Here is a 17,947-nt window from a genome sequence, read left to right on the forward strand (position 1 = left end):
GCCTGCTCTCTTATAGAACCCAGGAATACCAGCCCAGAGATGGTCCCACCCACAAGGGGCCCTCCCCCCCTTGATCACTAATTGAGAAAATGCCCCACAGCTGGATCTCATGGAGGCACTTCCCCAACTGAAGCTCCTTTCTCTGTGGTAACTCTAGCCTGTGTCAAGTTGACACACAAAACCAGCCAGTACAATATTTATCCCTGCACATGTTGTAGGCAGGACAAATTTGGGGTTGAAGTTTTTGTGAGTAGGTTGTTGTCCCCCTCCCTCCATTGGAAGTCTAGCCTGGCTACAGGAAGTGGCCTCTTCAGTCTCCATATCCTCTGGTGGGAGTCTCAACTAGGGTCATTCCAGTAGCTTCTCTTCCACCCCCCCACCCCACCCCCCAGTCCCAGGTCTCTAGCTGTTCTCACTCACAGCCCTCTCCAGCCTTCTTTCTCTCCACACTTGATCCATCCCCATTCTCCTCATCCTCTCTCTCACCACATCCCTCCCTCCATGAGTTAAAGAAAAGAATTATATAGAGATTTAATTTTAACTTACATGCTTTTGCTTAGTATATAGTACTCAAATTTTTCCCATGTTAGTTATATTAGATGTCAGGATGATATAGAGTATACTCTTTTTTGAGATCTTCCTAAAATGCTTTTATTATATATAGCTTTGTGTATGTGTATGTGTGCGTGCATGTGTGCACATTTGTCTGTGTACAGCCTGTGTGGAAACCACAGGTTGATGTTAGGTATCACCTGTCAAACTTCAGTTGTACTTTATATACACAGTGTCTCTCACTGAACTGGGAGCTTTGTGATTCACGTGCATGACTAATGAGTCCCTGGTATCCTCTTGTTTCTGTCCCAGAACTGACATTATAGGCCCTTGTGGCTATGCCTGCCTTTCTGTGTAAGTCCTAGGGATCTGAATGCAGACCTCAAAGCTTGCAAACCGAGAGCTTCACCCACTGAACCATCTGCCCAGTCGGGTTAACTTTACTGTGTAGTTAAACTTGTTTTTGAAGAAAGAGAAACATACCAAATTTTGTTTTTTACACAACTGTTTCTAAGTTTGTACTTTTTTCCATTTTTTTCTAGTTCTTTTGTCCTTTATCCTCAATATAAATAATGTTCAAAGGAGTATGAGCCAAGGTTGAGTTGAGTGTAAACTCTCCCTTCTCCCAATATTTGATTTATATGTTTTTACTGTTCCACTTGCTAATTCTCATCACCTTTAGCTTGTTATCATGTTTGTTTTCTTCTGTTGTCTTTGAATCATGGTGCCTTTTTTGGTTGCATAATAGCAAATTATAGCACTAGAGCTCTAGAGAAGTAAAATAACTACTTTATGAAATAAGTTCAGTTATATTAGTGCCTTATAGTAGTATTTGTCATAGTATATATAAATAGTATTTGTTTATATATGTGTGTATTTGTATAATTATATATATGTGTGTATGTATATGTGTATATATATATATGCATACACACATGCATTTATATACTTACACAATATTTTGTTTTTTAGCTGTCAGCCACTAGTATAAGTAGTGGTCCCACAAAAAAATATCTGCCAGCTATTACTTCAACTCCAACTGTTAATGGAAATGAGAGCAGCACAAGCAAATGTGTCGTTGAGCCTGAAGATTCTTCAGTGGTGGATAATGAGGTATGATGCTGTGTTGTTCCTGAATTGGCTCCTGATTCTTGAGGCTGTGAAGTTTTGGGGTTTTTTTTTGTTTTTTTGTGGGGAGGGATGTTGTTAGGAATGAGACTTTAGGCCTTTTTACCTACTGTGAAGTGTATTTTCTGTCTTTTTTTTTTTTTTTTTTCTTTTAGTTAGGGAATAAACCTTCCCTTCCTAAAGTTATATTGTTTCAAAATAGTCATATTCCTTATTAGCGAATATAGGAACAATTATAGAAAACACTAATTATTTCATTTAGAAGGGCCTATTCTTTGATATTTCATTTTTATTTGATTTGCATAATACCATAGCTTTTCTTAAATAGTTCATGAACTATATTTATGCTTCTTGTTTTCATCAACAGTTATAACTGCCTTTTATTGTATCCCTAAAATACTACTTGACCCTTATGAACATCTTTAAAAGGTTTTAACTTCAGTATTTTTAATTGTGTGTTGTGGTGGAGACATGTACAAATAAGTGTAGGTGCCCATGGAGGCCAGAAGCATCAGATATCCCTGGGAGCCAGACTTAGCAGGCAGTCGGGGGTCACCTCTGGGTGCTGGGAACTGAACTCTGATCCTTTGCAAGAACAGCACATACTCTTAGCCATTGAGTTCCCTTTATGGATATCTTAGAATGAAAATAAAAACTTTGAAAATGGAATATTGTTGTACTGATAGTATCTTTAAGACTTTTATTCTTTAAGGCTTCAGCAAATCCAAATATTTACTTGACTCTGGTTTTTAAAATAATAGTTGTGGTCAGACATGCGAAGACATGAAATGTTAAGGGAAGAGCTACGGCAGAGAAGGAAGCAACTTGAAGCTCTAATGGCTGAACACCAGAGGAGGCAAGGTCTAGCTGAGACCTCATCTCCAGTGGCTATATCATTGAGAAGTGATGGATCTGAGAACCTGTGCACTCCTCAGCAAAGTAGAACAGAAAAGTAAGAAAGTCATTTAAAGCTTCTTTTAAACATCACTTACCCAGAGTGTTATTTAAATTACACAGAAAGTCATTTAAAGCCAAGCAGACTCATTTTCCTGCACAACCCGTCACAAATCAGCTCTTTGACTGAAGCAAGTGTGTTTCAATGCATGACTAAGAATAACTCAATTCAGCAATTTTCTATTCTACAGCTTTCCTTTCTATTTCAGTTACTCTGGTACTTGATCAAATGGTGATACAGATTGTTAGTAAAACTTATTTTCATTGCAAAGTTTTATACTTACAAAATAAAAAAAATATGATTTTTGTAGTGCTGGTTTTTTTTTTTTCCAGAACAGAATGCTATGTTGTATTATGACAGAGTCTTACGTAATGAAGACTGGCCTTGAATTCCGTATGGAGTTCAGGATGACTTGTAACTGCAGACCTCTTACCTCCAATGCCTCCGGGCTCACATTCTAAGCACTCTCCACTATGTTCATTTGAAATACTTTTTATCTTAAATTGTGTATTACCATTTGTAAGGTTCCTGAGGTTCATGAAGTCTTTATATAAAACATTAAGTTTTTAGAAATGAGTTTGAAAGTCCCATATTTGGAATACTTGTAAAAGAATTAATTATTGTTAAGATAAGTTAATTAGCTGTATAGTAATATTTAATCTAAAAAAATTGAAATCCAGATACGTTGCAGTTTCATCTTTTCAGATATTCAGATGATATTTCTAAAATATTATAAATACTCTCTTCCTCTTAGAAGATTTCAAAATATTGGAGTCTTAATGTGCATTTTACTGAATAAAGTATATTATATCCTACTCTGTTCTGGCTACTGTGTATCTGCTCTTTCACAGAACTCTTGGGATAGTTTTGATTAGCATCTGGTTTCAATCATTTGTGTAGAGCTAACTTTTTAACCTGTGGGTTGTGCCCCTCCTTTAGGTTCAAGTGATTGAATGTTAACTGAATGGGGGGGCAGGGCTTACAAAAATTGCTTATTTCCAACATATTACAGCCAAAAATGTAGTCATACAAGGTGACATGTAAGTAGCGAATACAAGGTGTTTCTAGCGTTGCCAGACCTGTGTTGTATCATGTGCCTTAACTATAGCTTTCGCTCTAGGAAACATGCACTTTGTACTGCCAGCCTATAAGACCAACCCCACACATTACCAAAAGCCTCCTGACTTGTTTCACTGCACATACAAAGTCTTCTGCTCTGAACAGTGTAGTTTTGGAAAACTTGTAGTGTTTTCCTATCATACCTTATCATTCCTTATCCTGTTAGACCAAACATAGTATATCTTTGGATTTATTTTTGTTCCAGTGTTTAATTTAAAAAACTGTTGATTTGCTGACTTTTTTTTTTTCCCCCGTCTTTGGTTTTTTGAGACAGAACTTTTCCATGTAGCCAAGATGCCCACTTTTGATATACATACATTCATACATACATACGTGAAAAGAATTTTGGCTTGACTAGGGCAGAAGTTCCAATAATTTTCAAAATGATTTTAAACATCATTCTGTAATTTTGTATTACTTACTTGTATAAAGCAGATTTCTAAGCATTTAAAATTATGAGATCAAAATATTACTGAACTGTGAAAAATAATGAAGATATTTTGTGTATTTCAGTCTTAAATATTCCTTTAATTTTAATTTATTTCTACTTTTCAATTCTGTGTGTGTGTGTGCTTGTGGGACTGTGTGTATGCTAGCACATCTGCCTGTGGAGGCTACAGCTGTTGAATCCCTGTGGCACTGTAGTCGGGCGAGCTTGTGAGGTTATCCTATGTGGATACTGAAAAGTAAACTCAGGTTCCCTAAGTTAGCATGTCCAGGTCTAGAGTTGTTTTAATATCACAGCTGGTAAATACAGTGGCTACTTAAAATAACTTAGTTAAAATTTAATTTTTCCCTGGTCACATTAGCAGCATTTTAAGTGCTCAGTAGTCATGTATCCTGTATCTGCTGCGTAGGGCAAGACAGATAGAGATCATTACTGTTGCAGAAAATGTTAGGTAGCGCTGAAATAGAGGGCTATCACTTCAGGAATGGCAGGGGGAAATTTAGTTAAAGAAGAGCTTTGCAGAAGATGTAATGATTATTTTAATTTCTTTGAAATATTTTGTGGAAGGCAAACTACACATTCTGTATGACAGCAATGTAAGATAACATCTCAGAATTACTGTGATGAAATGAAATTTTGTATACCTGTTTGTTTTCATGTATATCAAAATCTTAAGCATTATAGCTCTTACCATCAGCTGATCTCCATAGTGATGCTTGTTCCTCTCTCCCTAGAACAATGGCCACCTGGGGAGGTTCCACTCAGTGTGCCCTTGATGAAGAGGGAGATGAGGATGGTTATCTGTCGGAAGGAATTGTTCGCACAGATGAAGAAGAGGAGGAGGAGCAGGATGCCAGTTCCAATGAGAACTTCCCTATGTATCCTCCTAGCATGCATCAAAATTCTTATAATGTAAAGGAAACCAAGACCAGGTTAGAGTGTTTAAGTTTTGATGTTTAGTATCTCAAGTCTTTATGACACCAAGTACTGTAGGTCACACCAATTAACCAAATACTCTAAAATTTAGTTCATAATGGCACCAACTACTCAAAGGCAATTCAGATCTTACAAATTAAAGAACTTAGTCCCCAAATTAACTATATTCTCTTCTCTTGACTAAATGAGAATTTCCACACTTTGTGTTTAGATTTAATAATTTGCTACAACTCTGGAAAACACTTTACCAGATTATTATGAAGTATTCAACTTGGCTGCTTAAAGTGAAATAGTTATATGAAGCAATGTCTACAATGAATGGAAGTGTGTAGATCTTTATTGCCTTTGAGTTCCACTTTTGAAGTTGGTCACCATCCGTGAAATTCTTTGAAGTCATTTAAGAAGTCATGGAAGTATTGTTATGTAACTATGATTGACTAAGTAATATGCCATTAATAGTCAGATTCAATCTCTGGTTTCATTTCCTTCCCTAAAGGTCAGTGGGTAGGTCTGGAAATAACAACCAGATTGATTTTTGTGGCGACTATGCCCCTCATCATAAAGGGCTAAGAGTTATAAACTCTGACTCTGTTTAAAGGCACTTGTTCTGCACAACAAAACAATCTGCCACTTAGGAGAGTCCAACATTTTAGGGGTGGAGAGAACACCCGGGCTTCTGAAATTAGATACTTTTTTAGAGAAGACAAAAGTATGTTTATTTGTACATGATTGCGTACTTTTCTTTTTTACATAAAGATGCTGCTGTAATAGCCCCCACCCCACCTAGACCAGGTTCAGAGTCCTACCCAAGCTTTCACCTTTGCTGTGGTTTGGGGGGAATTAAGCAAAAAATGAAAATTTCCAGGTAGTGAAAATTTCTGTTAATAAACTGACTCTTGCTGGCAGCAGCAGTGTATTCTGACAGTTCAATTGTTGTTTGAGGTCACTTGAGACCAGAACAATGTAGTGAGACCTTGTCTTTAAAACAAAGCAAAGCAGAAACAGCCGGAAGCAACATTAATTGCATTGTTATTTGTGGGTTTGTTTTTAAAATTACGTATTTTTAAAATGTGTGTGTGTAAGTGTGTGTTGGGTTGCACAAATGGAAGTTAGAAAAAATTTCAGGGGTAGGGTCTCTCCTTTTCTCTGGGAATTGAACTCTAGGCTATCAGGCTTGGCGGCAAGTGCAGTCCTGCTCAGCCGTCTCTCATCTGCATCAATACTTTTAGTAATGATAAATGTTTATGAATAAATGTTAACCAGATAAAATTATGCCACTCGATAAAGTAAAGAATGAAGGATGGAAAAGTGCTTTAGTCTAAAAAGTAGTTTTATTTTGTAGAATATAGTTAGACTATAGAGTAAGAATACAAATAAAACAATTAAAGAATAATGGGATGGGCTGAAAAATACGTGATTTTTCCCCCTCTTTATTTTTCGTATTTAATAGTGAATAAAGAAATAATGCTTTATAGACTAGGATTTGAGGTTTGTTGCCATATTTTAAAACTCAATTTATTTCATATGATAACTTGATGCTCTAAATTCTCCATTAGGTGGAAGAACAACCGCCCCGTTTCAGCAGATGGAAATTACCGTCCTTTAGCCAAGACAAGGCAGCAGAATATCAGCATGCAACGACAAGAAAACCTTCGCTGGGTGTCAGAGCTCTCTTACATAGAAGAGAAAGAACAATGGCAAGAACAAATCAATCAGCTAAAGAAACAACTTGATTTCAGTGTCAATATTTGTCAGACTCTGATGCAAGACCAGCAGGTAAATTTTATCTTTGAAATGTATTTTTTTTTAAATTTACATTGTTTTGAAGCAGTATACAGTTTATTCAACACATTGTAACTAATGTCAACATTCTCTTCCAACAGACTTTATCTTGTTTGCTGCAGACTCTTCTAACAGGTCCATACAGCGTTCTGCCTAGTAATGTGGCGTCCCCTCAAGTACACCTGATCATGCACCAGCTGAACCAGTGCTACACACAGCTAACATGGCAGCAGAACAACGTCCAGAGGTACCCTGCCTGATAAAAGTGGGAATACCATACAGTGAGTGCTGAAATGAGAGGAGAGTTTACAGTTACCTTCAGAGAAAAAGAGGCATGAGCCAAGCTGCAGTCAATCCTATTGACTGAAAATTACAGCCTTGATCCGTCACTGTGGGCCTGGCTTTGGTTTATAAAGTTCATATTAAATTGTATACTTACCATTAGATAAAGTATATAGTATTTACACAACAATAAATCAATGAGCAAGCAAAAGCTTAGGTTCTTACATTTATACTTCTGTGTATTAGAACTAAGCTCAATACTTGTTCCAATAGCTAAGTTATTATGTTAAGCTAAGTTATTGAATTGGGTCAATAGAGCAAGCTAATATTTGCTGTAGGGTCAGAACAGTCTGTCTATTCTGAATGCTATTCAGTCATTTCTTACGTGTATTGTTTTTGAACCTAGTTTATTGATGGCACTATAACTGACTTAATTACTGGCTTTTTTATAGGTTAAAACAAATGCTAACTGAACTTATGCGCCAACAAAATCAACACCCAGAAAAGCCTAGGAGCAAAGAAAGAGGCAGTAGTGCGTCACACCCTTCTTCTCCCAATTTATTTTGTCCTCTCAGTTTTCCAGCACAGCCTGTAAATTTGTTTAACCTGCCTGGATTTACTAACTTTCCATCATTTGCACCAGGTAGGTAACTGAAAACCTGAAGGAAAAATAAGTAAATATGAAGATTATGAACATATTAAATGCTTATTATCCCAGCACTCAGGAAGTAGAGGCAGTAGGATTAGGAATTCAAGGCCAGACTCAGATACATAGAGTTTGAGGCCAAGCTGAGCTAAATGAGATGTGTCTCTAAAAAGAAAAGAAAGAGTTTGAGATTATAATTTATCTATTGCATGGATTTTCTGGTTTTATTGTTTGAGGATTTCCTATGTATTTTAAGCAAATTACCCCTCCCTGAGAACTATTCCCAACTTCATGTACTCTCTCTCTCTTTTTTTTTAACCCACTTAGTTTACTTGGTATGAGCATGGGTGGAGCAATCTACTGAAGTATGAACAGCATTTTCTTTCTCCTTTATCAGCCATCAGTTGACAGCAGCTTTTCAAGTATGGATAGGACTTTGTGACCCCCTTGCCCATTGTATGAGTATTTTAAAATACATAATCCTCTTATTCTTTCAAAATCTCCTGCATTATGTATAGTCATATTCGCTGCCCAGTCATCCTCCTACTTGTCCAGATCCACCCTGCACCCTCTCCCTTTAGATGACCAAATACAGTTTAGCTATTCATAAACTCCTGAGTCTGGTACCGTCCACTTGCACCCTTAAAGAAAACTGACTCTTCTTCCTTCAAAGCTGCAACTGTCCGTAGTTCCTCAGCTAGTGACGGAGAGGTCAGAAGGCGCTCGTGAACCTTTCTGTCTTCTATGCTAGGGTGTTGACTGGCTTGGTCTTGTATTGACATTTTACAGACAACCCTAGTTGCTGTGAGTTCACGAATGCCACAGCAGTTCTCTTATGTCCAGGAGACACTGTTCACTCTGGTCCTCCCCAAACACTAGCTCTTTAAAACTTTGTGTCCCCAGTTCCTAGGTATTCCTGAGCTTTGTGGGGACAGCCTCTTTATAGATGTCCCATTTTTGGCCGAGCTCTTTGTAGACACTGTACATTGATCAGTCAGGAACATGTTGCATGAATTTTTGACATGTGTTGGGTTGTCCAGAAACACTTATTTAAACTTACATTTTCCTACATTGTTCTTATAATGAAAATTTAATAAATATTAAATAAATTTTTATTAAAAATTTAACAAAACTCAGCTATTTATAAAAGGGAAAGATACTGGCCTTGTTTAAGGGCTATTGTCACAAGGTAAACCATTAGGGAGGTGAAGATAAGAAAGACACTACTTAAAAGTAGCCACATCTCAGGGAGGCATTTAGTGTAGGATTTTGTTACAATGGTTTTATTGTTAATTAGCTTTGCTTTTCCCCCTTGGTTCATTATATGGCAGGTAGTATACGTTACGTGGATCCAAAGATGAGTTAAGATAAATCTTTATAGCTGGGCAGTGGTGGTGCATGCCTTTAATCCCAGCATTTGGGAGGCAGAGGCAGGTGGATTTCTGAATTCGAGGCCAGCCTGGTCTACAGAATGAGTTCCAGGACAGCCAACAGGAGCTACACAGAGGAAACCCTGTCTTGAAAAACAAAAAACAAAAACAAAGATAAACCTTTATAGGAAGTCAGAATCTAGTTAGGAAGGTAATCAAAAACTTGGAGAATATAAGCAAGTTGGTTTTAGAAAAGATGATATTTAAGCAAAAGTTCATTTCCTTAATGATTAAATTGGGAAAGGCTTTTTAACCAATGAAACTACTGTAACCAAATAGAACTACTTAAGAGTTTTAAAGCAATGAAATATCACTTGGAGAATTTAGCCGTAGTTAAGTCAGGGAAGTGATTGATGTGGCTGGAGAATAACAAAGGCCTTCTGTGGTGTGCAGAAGAAGCGTAAGTTTTATATTGTGTTCAAGAGGGACTACAGAAGTACTCTGAGCAGGAGAATAACAGGCAAGTGCTATTTCAGGAAGATTATACTGTGATACTATTGAGGAATTGGAGGAAAGGAGCTAAGAGGATAACTGACTAGAAGGCTTTTCTACGGATGTTAGGGAAAGGGTAAGGGCCTGACCAAAGCCACTAACTTAAGGGAAACAGTTAAAAGTGTTAGAGTAAGGTAAGTGACCAGTTTCAAGATGGAGGAAGGAATGTAGAAAACAAAGGTTGGGAAGTCTTCACAAATGAATATTCCAGAGTGTATTTCCTCAAGAGGATTTTCAAAGCATGGGTACTAATAACTTGAACAGCCTCTTTTTACTTCTTGAGTAATAGTGATAGCAAACATTATTGAGTAGGCTTTTAAGTAATATTGAGAAGGTGCATGTGTTATTTTCACATTAATAATAGTCATACCCATACCAGATGAGTAAATGTGCTTAGTATCAAATTCATTACATTATTTTGAATATTTTTTGTAAAGTAATAAATTTCATTATTGTGAAATTGTATATAAAGTACTTACCAATTGTGTCTGGCACCCTGTCATAATTTGATAAAGGCACTGTTAGAATTTCTAGTTTTTTCAACATTTTATTTTAATTTTTATGTATGTGTGTGAATATAGGTTTGTGCATGTAAGTATAGTGCCTGCTGAGGCTAGAAGAGGGTGTCAGGTTCCCTGAAGCCAAAGTACAGGTAACTGTGGGTCTATGTGGGTGCTGGGAACTGAGCTTTGTCTTCAGAAGCAGTTCATGTTCTTAACTATTGTGCCATCTCTCTGCTTGTGTAACTTCTAGTTCTTTTTCCCCTTTCTATTCTTTTTTTTTACATTTTATTTTTAATGTGTGTGTTTTAATTGCATGTGTATCTATATCACATGCATGTAATGCCCACAGACCAGAAGAGCACATCACTCCCTGGGACTGGGATTACCAACAGCTGTGAGCTGACAAGTAGGTGCTGGGAAAGCATCTGCTGCTTTTAGGCTGAGCTGTCTCCCCAGCCCTAAGTTGTAGTTCTTACGGGGGGAACCATTCATTTCTTTAGCATCACAAAGGTCTTAGGTGTAAGTAGGCTGGGCTATAAGCAGTAAACGAATGTCCGTTCACTGAATTACAGTTTGTCTTGGTAGAGTTGAACTGGGTATTCAATCAGTTAAATCTCTTAAAAGTAAATTTTAATTTCATTTAAGGCTAAGGTACTTCTTCGTTCTTTTCTTTCCTGTGTTTTTATTAGGAATGAATTTCAGCCCTTTATTTCCTTCTAATTTTGGAGATTTTTCTCAGAATGTTTCTACACCTACTGAACAGCAGCAGCCATTAGCTCAAAATCCTTCAGGGAAAACAGAGTATATGGCTTTTCCAAAACCCTTTGAAAGCAGTTCTTCTCTTGGAGCAGAAAAGCAAAGGTACTTGATTGTGTCAAAGTCGGATGCTTCTCCCATTCACTTAATTTTTAAAAAAGTTATATTTAGTTTGTGTTTGTGAGTATGCATATGGAAGTCAAAGGATCATTTGAGATAGCAGGTTATCTCTTTACACCATATGGGTTCTAGGAATCAGGCTTGGAACCATGATTCACTTTGTGACACAGCACAGGGAGAATTTTTGTGATTGTGCAGCTTGATATAGTATTGGTTATATAAAATTTATATATCGTGTAGATATTCCTTGATCTTAAGAACTTAACAGCTACCAGAGTTTTAGTCCAGGGTATCTTACAAGATTCATATAACATCAGCAGAAATGTATGAATTAATCTTGATTTGATATTGGCCTTTAGATTAAAATGTTCAATGTTTACCAACTTAGTACTGGAAACTATAGTTACTGTGAAGGAATAGTTGTTAGATTCACAGCCTCCAAATAACATTCAAATATTATTATATTGAGTATTATTTGATTGTAAAAAGCAACTCTTAGCCAGGCATGGTGACACATGCCTTGAATACAAGTTCTCAGGAGGCAGAGGCAGGCAGATCTTTAGAGTTCAAGGCCAGCTTGGTCTATGTACTAAGTTCTAGGCCAGCCAGGGCTACATACTAAAATTCTCTCAAACAAACTTTTATTTGAAGTTTTGATGGTACATAGTATCAGTCATAATTAGGATTTTATATTCTCTCATATTTATTAATTTTTAATGTGATGATCTCTGACAAAATAGTATAAAAGAAGAGGTCTGGCTCGGCTATAATTTTTTTAGGCATAGTTACAGCTATAGAAATAACTAATTTATATAAGTAAATAGTTACCTAGAAAAATGTTTTGGTAGGTAACTCAAAAAAAAAAAAAATCCCCATAACCTTTTTTAGTTTATTTGTTCTGAGAGAAATAGGTAAATTAATACACTGTAAGGGGCAGTAGGCAAGCAAGGCAGCTATAAGAATACTCTGTACAGCTTCATTGTTACTTAGAGATAGACAATGCACACTATGCCTCCACCTCATAATATGACTGGGCCTGTCTCAGCTTCCCACATTAGCATTTGCCACTGTTGTTAAGTCAGAGACTTTAGAGGGGCACTTGATTAATAGATAGAATTCCTGCTACAATCACCTCTAGGAATTACTTCATCCCCTTGACATTGTTGACTTTTTATTAGTTAGCCTAACCTTTCTTTTTCTACTAAGTTCCTATTTCATTATGAAAGTGTTCTTTCATCAGAGCTTGACACAGAGCTTACTGCACAATTGCTATTTAGAAAGGAGATTGAATCACAAGCAATGAATGTTTATTCAAAGTTTCAGTGAACTGGGCTTCCTGTTGTGATTTTCTGCTTTAATATCAATGTTTTATATACCCTGGGCAGAAGAAACAACTGTGATTTTTCATTATGAATGTCATGGTTAGAATGGAACTACATATCTTGTTTTAGCTACTTGAAATATTTCAAATTAGATATCTTTATCTTACTAAATCAGATAAATTTATTATAAAACCTGGGTTAAGTGACTAAAGATAGTAAGAGAGTTAAGACCTAGTAGTCGTAAATAAAGGTCATAATACTTAATGTAAAGTGCTAGCAAGGAAGTATTTTAAGTTATGTAGACCATGTAGACCATACTATCCTAGTTATTTGTCTATACAGTTTTCATTAAAACAAATAAAAAAACAGCCAAGCAAGGATAATCTATAAAGATGAAAGTGGCTATGTTTTCATAATATTTTATTTATAGGAATTTAAATGTGAGTTTCACTTGCATGTTGGCACAATGCCTTTAACCTCAGCACTCAGGAAGAGGCAGGCGGATCTCTGACTTTGAGACCAGCCTGGCTTACAAAACCAAGATAGCCAGAGTTGTTACATAGAGAAACCCCGTCCTGAGAAACCAAAACCAAATAACAAAACACCATGAACTTAATGTGTAACTTCCCAATGTGTAATAATTTTCTGATTAAAAAAATAGCTTTTAAGAATAGAAACAAAACTTCTAGTTTACAGGTCATATAGAACAAATTGCAACTGAATTTGTTCTTTAAGTTGGAAATTTCTGACTCTTGTTAAAATTTATAAGTCAGTATCTCCCAAAAATATTCTTCGTAAAACACTTGCTGGGCCCTATGATAAAAAGTTGCATGTTTTTTAGAAATGTTTTTCTAGCCTGTTGATTTTATTAACCGAAATCTATTTCATCTATAGAGATTGCAATAAATATAAATAAATCAAAATTGTGATGTGTAAAACTTTTTCTTATTGGTAAGGAATCAGAAACAGCCTGAAGAGGATGCTGAAAACACTAAGACACCATGGTTATATGATCAAGAAGGAGGAGTAGAAAAACCATTTTTCAAGACTGGATTTGCAGTGTCTGTAGAGAAAGCTACAAATAGTAACCGCAAAAATCAACCAGATACAAGTAGGAGAAGACGTCAGTTTGATGAAGAATCATTGGAAAGCTTTAGCAGTATGCCTGATCCCATAGATCCAACAACAGTAACTAAAACATTTAAAACAAGAAAAGCATCTGCCCAGGCCAGCCTGGCTTCTAAAGACAAAACTCCCAAATCAAAGAGTAAGAAGAGGAATTCTACTCAGCTGAAAAGTAGAGTTAAAAATATTGGTAAGTTTTGAAATGTGTTGAACATTTATAGTATAAATATAGACCTTGGTATTCTTACTTTGACATACGGTTATTTTTGTATAGCTAGATGTACAGGCATTGTTGAAACCTACTTCAGTTATTTTTAGTTATCTTTATAGTTTTTAAAATCTTAAGTAGCATTTAATGAACATTTAATAAAACATTGCTCTTATTTTTTGTGCTTTTAAAACTTCCTCTTGTTTCATGTATATATGTGTGTGTGTGTGTGTGTGTGTATGCATATATTTGTGTGTGAATATATACACTCACACATATCCACCAGCATGTTCTTATCTCAATGGTATATCCTTTTTTATTTTTCTTACATTCTTCCTTTCTTCATTCCCTTTTCTCCCCTCTCCTCTCTCCTCTCCTCTCCTCTCCTCTCCTCTCCTCTCCTTTCTTTTCCTTTCTTTTTTATTCATAACCCACTAAATCCAATTAGTGAAGTCCTTATGTGTATGGGTGTACAGCCATCCACTAGATCATAAGAAATGCTACTAGTAGGAAGACTTTCAACAGAGTGATCTTCTCCCAGCAGCTATCAACTGCCTAACTCAGCTCAATAGTTCTCCAGATTTTACATTACTGAAAAGTTACTAATGTGTCTTTCAGTTACTAATATTTGTCTACCAGAGCATTGCATTGAATTTTAATTATGACTTCTCTTTCAATTTCTTGATGATTCATTTACTGGGCATCTAATTCATAATACATTGATGGTTTTAGTACCATAAATGAAATCACTTTAAAAACAGACTTACTTATATGTAGATAAATAAGTGTTTCATTGAATTTTATTGAGTATTATATTAAAGTTGTCTTTATAGCATTGCTTTTAAAAAACAGGTTCTTCTATAATTTTCTTAAGACTTTGCCAAAGTACTTGATTTAAAGCAGTTTTATTAGTTAAACTCTGAATAAAGATCACAGGTTTAAATTTGGTAAAACCAGAGAACTGTTCAAGTAGAAAATGGTTCATTTTTGAGACAGACCCTGTGAATAATCACATAATCTTTGATTTCCTGGTGCTTTGTCCCCACAAATACATAACTGAAGAAACGTGAACAATTTTTAATGTTACACTCTCAACATTATTTTGTCTAACTGGATAATTTAATGTGCTGGTGGCAGTACTCCTTAAACTGTTTTAGTGTTTTATATGGGGCTCCCTAGGAACTCCATTCTAAGTAAGTATAGATTCTGATTCATCAGGAGACCAAGCCAGGAGGATTGAGAGTTCAAGGTCAGATTGGACTCCTACCAAGACCCTTTTTTAAAATAAACAAAAAACAGATCATGGTTTATAGTTGTTTTGGAAAAATGTCTTTATTATTGTGAAATACTTTATTTCTGAGAATTTGATGTTCTTTTCAATGAAGTATCATTCTCAACCCCATTTCCCTCCAGCTACCCATATATTCTCTCACCTTCCCAACTTCATGTCTTCTTTTTTTGAGTTTTTGAAGGTCTAATTTTTTTTTTAATGTACAAAGAGTTGAATGATCTCTTTCATTGGTAAATGTTCTTGAGTAATCCATTCAAGTAAGGTCATTTAGTCCAACTTTATGAAGTCCTTTCTACACTGGTGGAATAATACTACCGAAACTTGTTCAATTCATATTTCTGGATCAAACTGTAATTGCTGGAGTAGGCTTAGAAAAGCAAGAAACCTGCCCGAATTTATGTGGGCACCCTGAACTTGTATGAGTTGCTGATAGCGTAGCTTGCCTCCAGATGGCCAATGAGAGAAAAGACTGTCATTTTGATAACTCACTTATGTGCATGGGTGTGGGGTCATCCACTGGAGCACAGGAAGTGTTGCCAGGGCAGCACAGGAAGTGTTGCCAGTAGAAACACTCTCTCCCCCAGCAGCTATCATATGCCACTCACTCTTAATTAAGAAACAAGACCTGGCCGGGCAGGCGGATTTGTGAGTTTGAGGCCAGCCTGGTCTACAGAGTGAGTTCCAGGACAGCCAGGGCTACACAGAGAAACCCTGTCAAAAAACAAGGGCAGTTCCCCATTTATCTATGCCAGAAGTTTGGTTGGGTTGATTTTGTGCAGGTAACCATGGCTGCTATGGATTTATGAGTTCAGCGATGGTTCACATCTAGAAGACATTTCACTGCACTTTGCTCCATCCTCTGGCTCTTCAACTCTTGCTACTGTCTGTTCTGAGATATACCTGAACCTTGGGGCTTGGTGGGCTCCTGTTAATGAAGACATCACGCAGCACTGAGCACTCAGTCTCTTCTCAGCAGTTTGCTCATTTAACATCTTTGCAGTGGTTGCTGTCCACTGAAAAAAGAAGCCTTTCCGACCAAAACATAATAGTAGCAGGTTTAGTCCTAGGGTCTAAGACCTCCCCAGCCTTGGGATGAAACTCCCTCCTCTAGAGCAGGGCTTAAATCTCATCAGTATTGTATGAGAGAGCACATTTGCCAGAAGGTCAGTTTGTGGAATGCAGAATCCGTCACTGGATAAGATCATTGATGTCTTTTTTCTCTCTCAGCAGCCTTCGTAGCTCCTTCTGGCATTATGAAAGCTAGCCAATAGAAAGGAAGTTTCCCTTGTTGGTTTGAGATTGATATTTTTATATACTACAGCCATAGTGTGTGGTGTCTTCAGCAATAGAGTCTAACCATGGAGTTATGGTGGGCGCCTTAGGTTTCTTTTTCTGAGATAGGATGCCATGACCAAAAACATCTTGGGGAGAGAAGGGAAAGTTAGGGCAGGAACCTGGCGTCAGAAACTAAAACAGAGGCCGTGGAGGAGAGCACTGTGGAGGAGAGGGCTGTGGAGGAGAGGCTGCTCACTAGCTTGCCCCTTATGGCTTGTGCAGTCTGCTTCCTTCCGGTCCCAGAACTACTGGGCTAGGAATGGCCCCACCCTCAATCCCTTCTATATCAATTATTAATCAAGAAAATGCCCAAGAGACTTGCCTGTAGGCCAATTGAGAGTCCTTCTTCCCAGATGATATTACCTTATATCAAATTGATGTAAAACTAACCAACACTGGGTAACCAAGGGTAATAACAGTAGCCTGTGGTGTTTTGTCCCTGCCAAGTGAGTTGCATTGCAATTTTCATATAATAATTCATGTCCTTTGTGAGCTACATTGTCCACCATGCAAAGCTCTCTATTTGGTTTTGAAAGTAGCGTACTAACGTGGTTTCTTTCATTTTGGCTAATTCACGCTCTGTATCCATCTTCCACTCTCCCTCACCTCCGTGCATACTCCTCTCTTCTTTCATAGCGCATGAGTCTACTATCTAATTACAGTTTGTAAATGGATCTTAAGATAGTAAGCTTCTTTCACCCACTTCCTTCGGATTAGCCTTTCCTACAACCCCTTGGTTTTACCTACACTTTTTGCCCCCCATACCTTAAGCCTTTCTACTCCTAGACCAGCTTTTCCCAGCCCCAACTGAAAGACATATTTCTCATGTTTAGTTAGGAGCTGAGAGGGAGTAAGCATCTTTTCTTTTCTTTTTCTCTTCTTTTTCTTTTCTTTTCTTTTCTTTTTTTTTTCTTTCTTTCTTTTTTTTTTTTTTCTTGGACAGCCTTCCAGAGAAGAAAGTGAGTGAGAAATGGTCACATAACAACTCTTGTGTTCTCGGAAACTGATAAACAGTGGGGTCAGCTCTTCCCTCAGTGGCTGTTTGGAATCATGCAGGGCCTTTACAATGCCATGGCTAATGTAGTTTTCATCAGTGAAGGCTGTTCTTGTAGCTATGTCAGTTGTGCTGAATAAGGGAGACATAAGGGAGAGTTGTGGACAGAAATTAGAGATTAGAGCCTCTTGCTTTCACAGTACTGTCTCACTTAGCCAGTGATAATATGAAGCACTAATCCTTATTAATTTTGCTGTTCTCCTTGGAAAACACTTGGCCTGGTGGCTTGCATCTATAATTAAAGTTATTTGAGAGGCTGGGTTTGAAGCTAACTTGGACATATTGTGAGACACTGATGCAATAACAAAACAAAACCAACCCAAAAATGTCCTAGAGATAATTCATCCGTTACACATTAGTATCGTAACTTAGAAATCCAGACCTTGGATCAGAAAGATAGCTCATTAGGTAAAAATGTTTGCCACTAAGCCTAGTGACCAAAGTTACATCCCTGAGATCCCCT

The 17,947-nt window shown here is 37.0% G+C and overlaps 1 protein-coding gene across 12 annotated transcripts in view; it reads left to right on the forward strand.

Annotated features, from left to right (window-relative positions):
* Pcm1 (pericentriolar material 1) overlaps positions 1-17,947 on the forward strand; it is a 93,975-nt gene that overhangs the window by 42,782 nt on the left and 33,246 nt on the right. For all 12 annotated transcript variants that reach the window (XM_052162363.1, XM_052162366.1, XM_052162367.1 and 9 more), the window contains 8 exons: positions 1,525-1,665; positions 2,442-2,632; positions 4,937-5,134; positions 6,695-6,914; positions 7,022-7,167; positions 7,655-7,845; positions 10,963-11,134; positions 13,428-13,786. In XM_052162363.1, the coding sequence (XP_052018323.1) occupies positions 1,525-1,665; positions 2,442-2,632; positions 4,937-5,134; positions 6,695-6,914; positions 7,022-7,167; positions 7,655-7,845; positions 10,963-11,134; positions 13,428-13,786 (1,618 nt within the window). The remainder of the gene's footprint in view (positions 1-1,524; positions 1,666-2,441; positions 2,633-4,936; positions 5,135-6,694; positions 6,915-7,021; positions 7,168-7,654; positions 7,846-10,962; positions 11,135-13,427; positions 13,787-17,947) is intronic.

This window comes from Apodemus sylvaticus, chromosome 18 (genome assembly GCF_947179515.1).
Source record: "Apodemus sylvaticus chromosome 18, mApoSyl1.1, whole genome shotgun sequence".
Lineage (NCBI taxonomy): Eukaryota > Metazoa > Chordata > Mammalia > Rodentia > Muridae > Apodemus > Apodemus sylvaticus.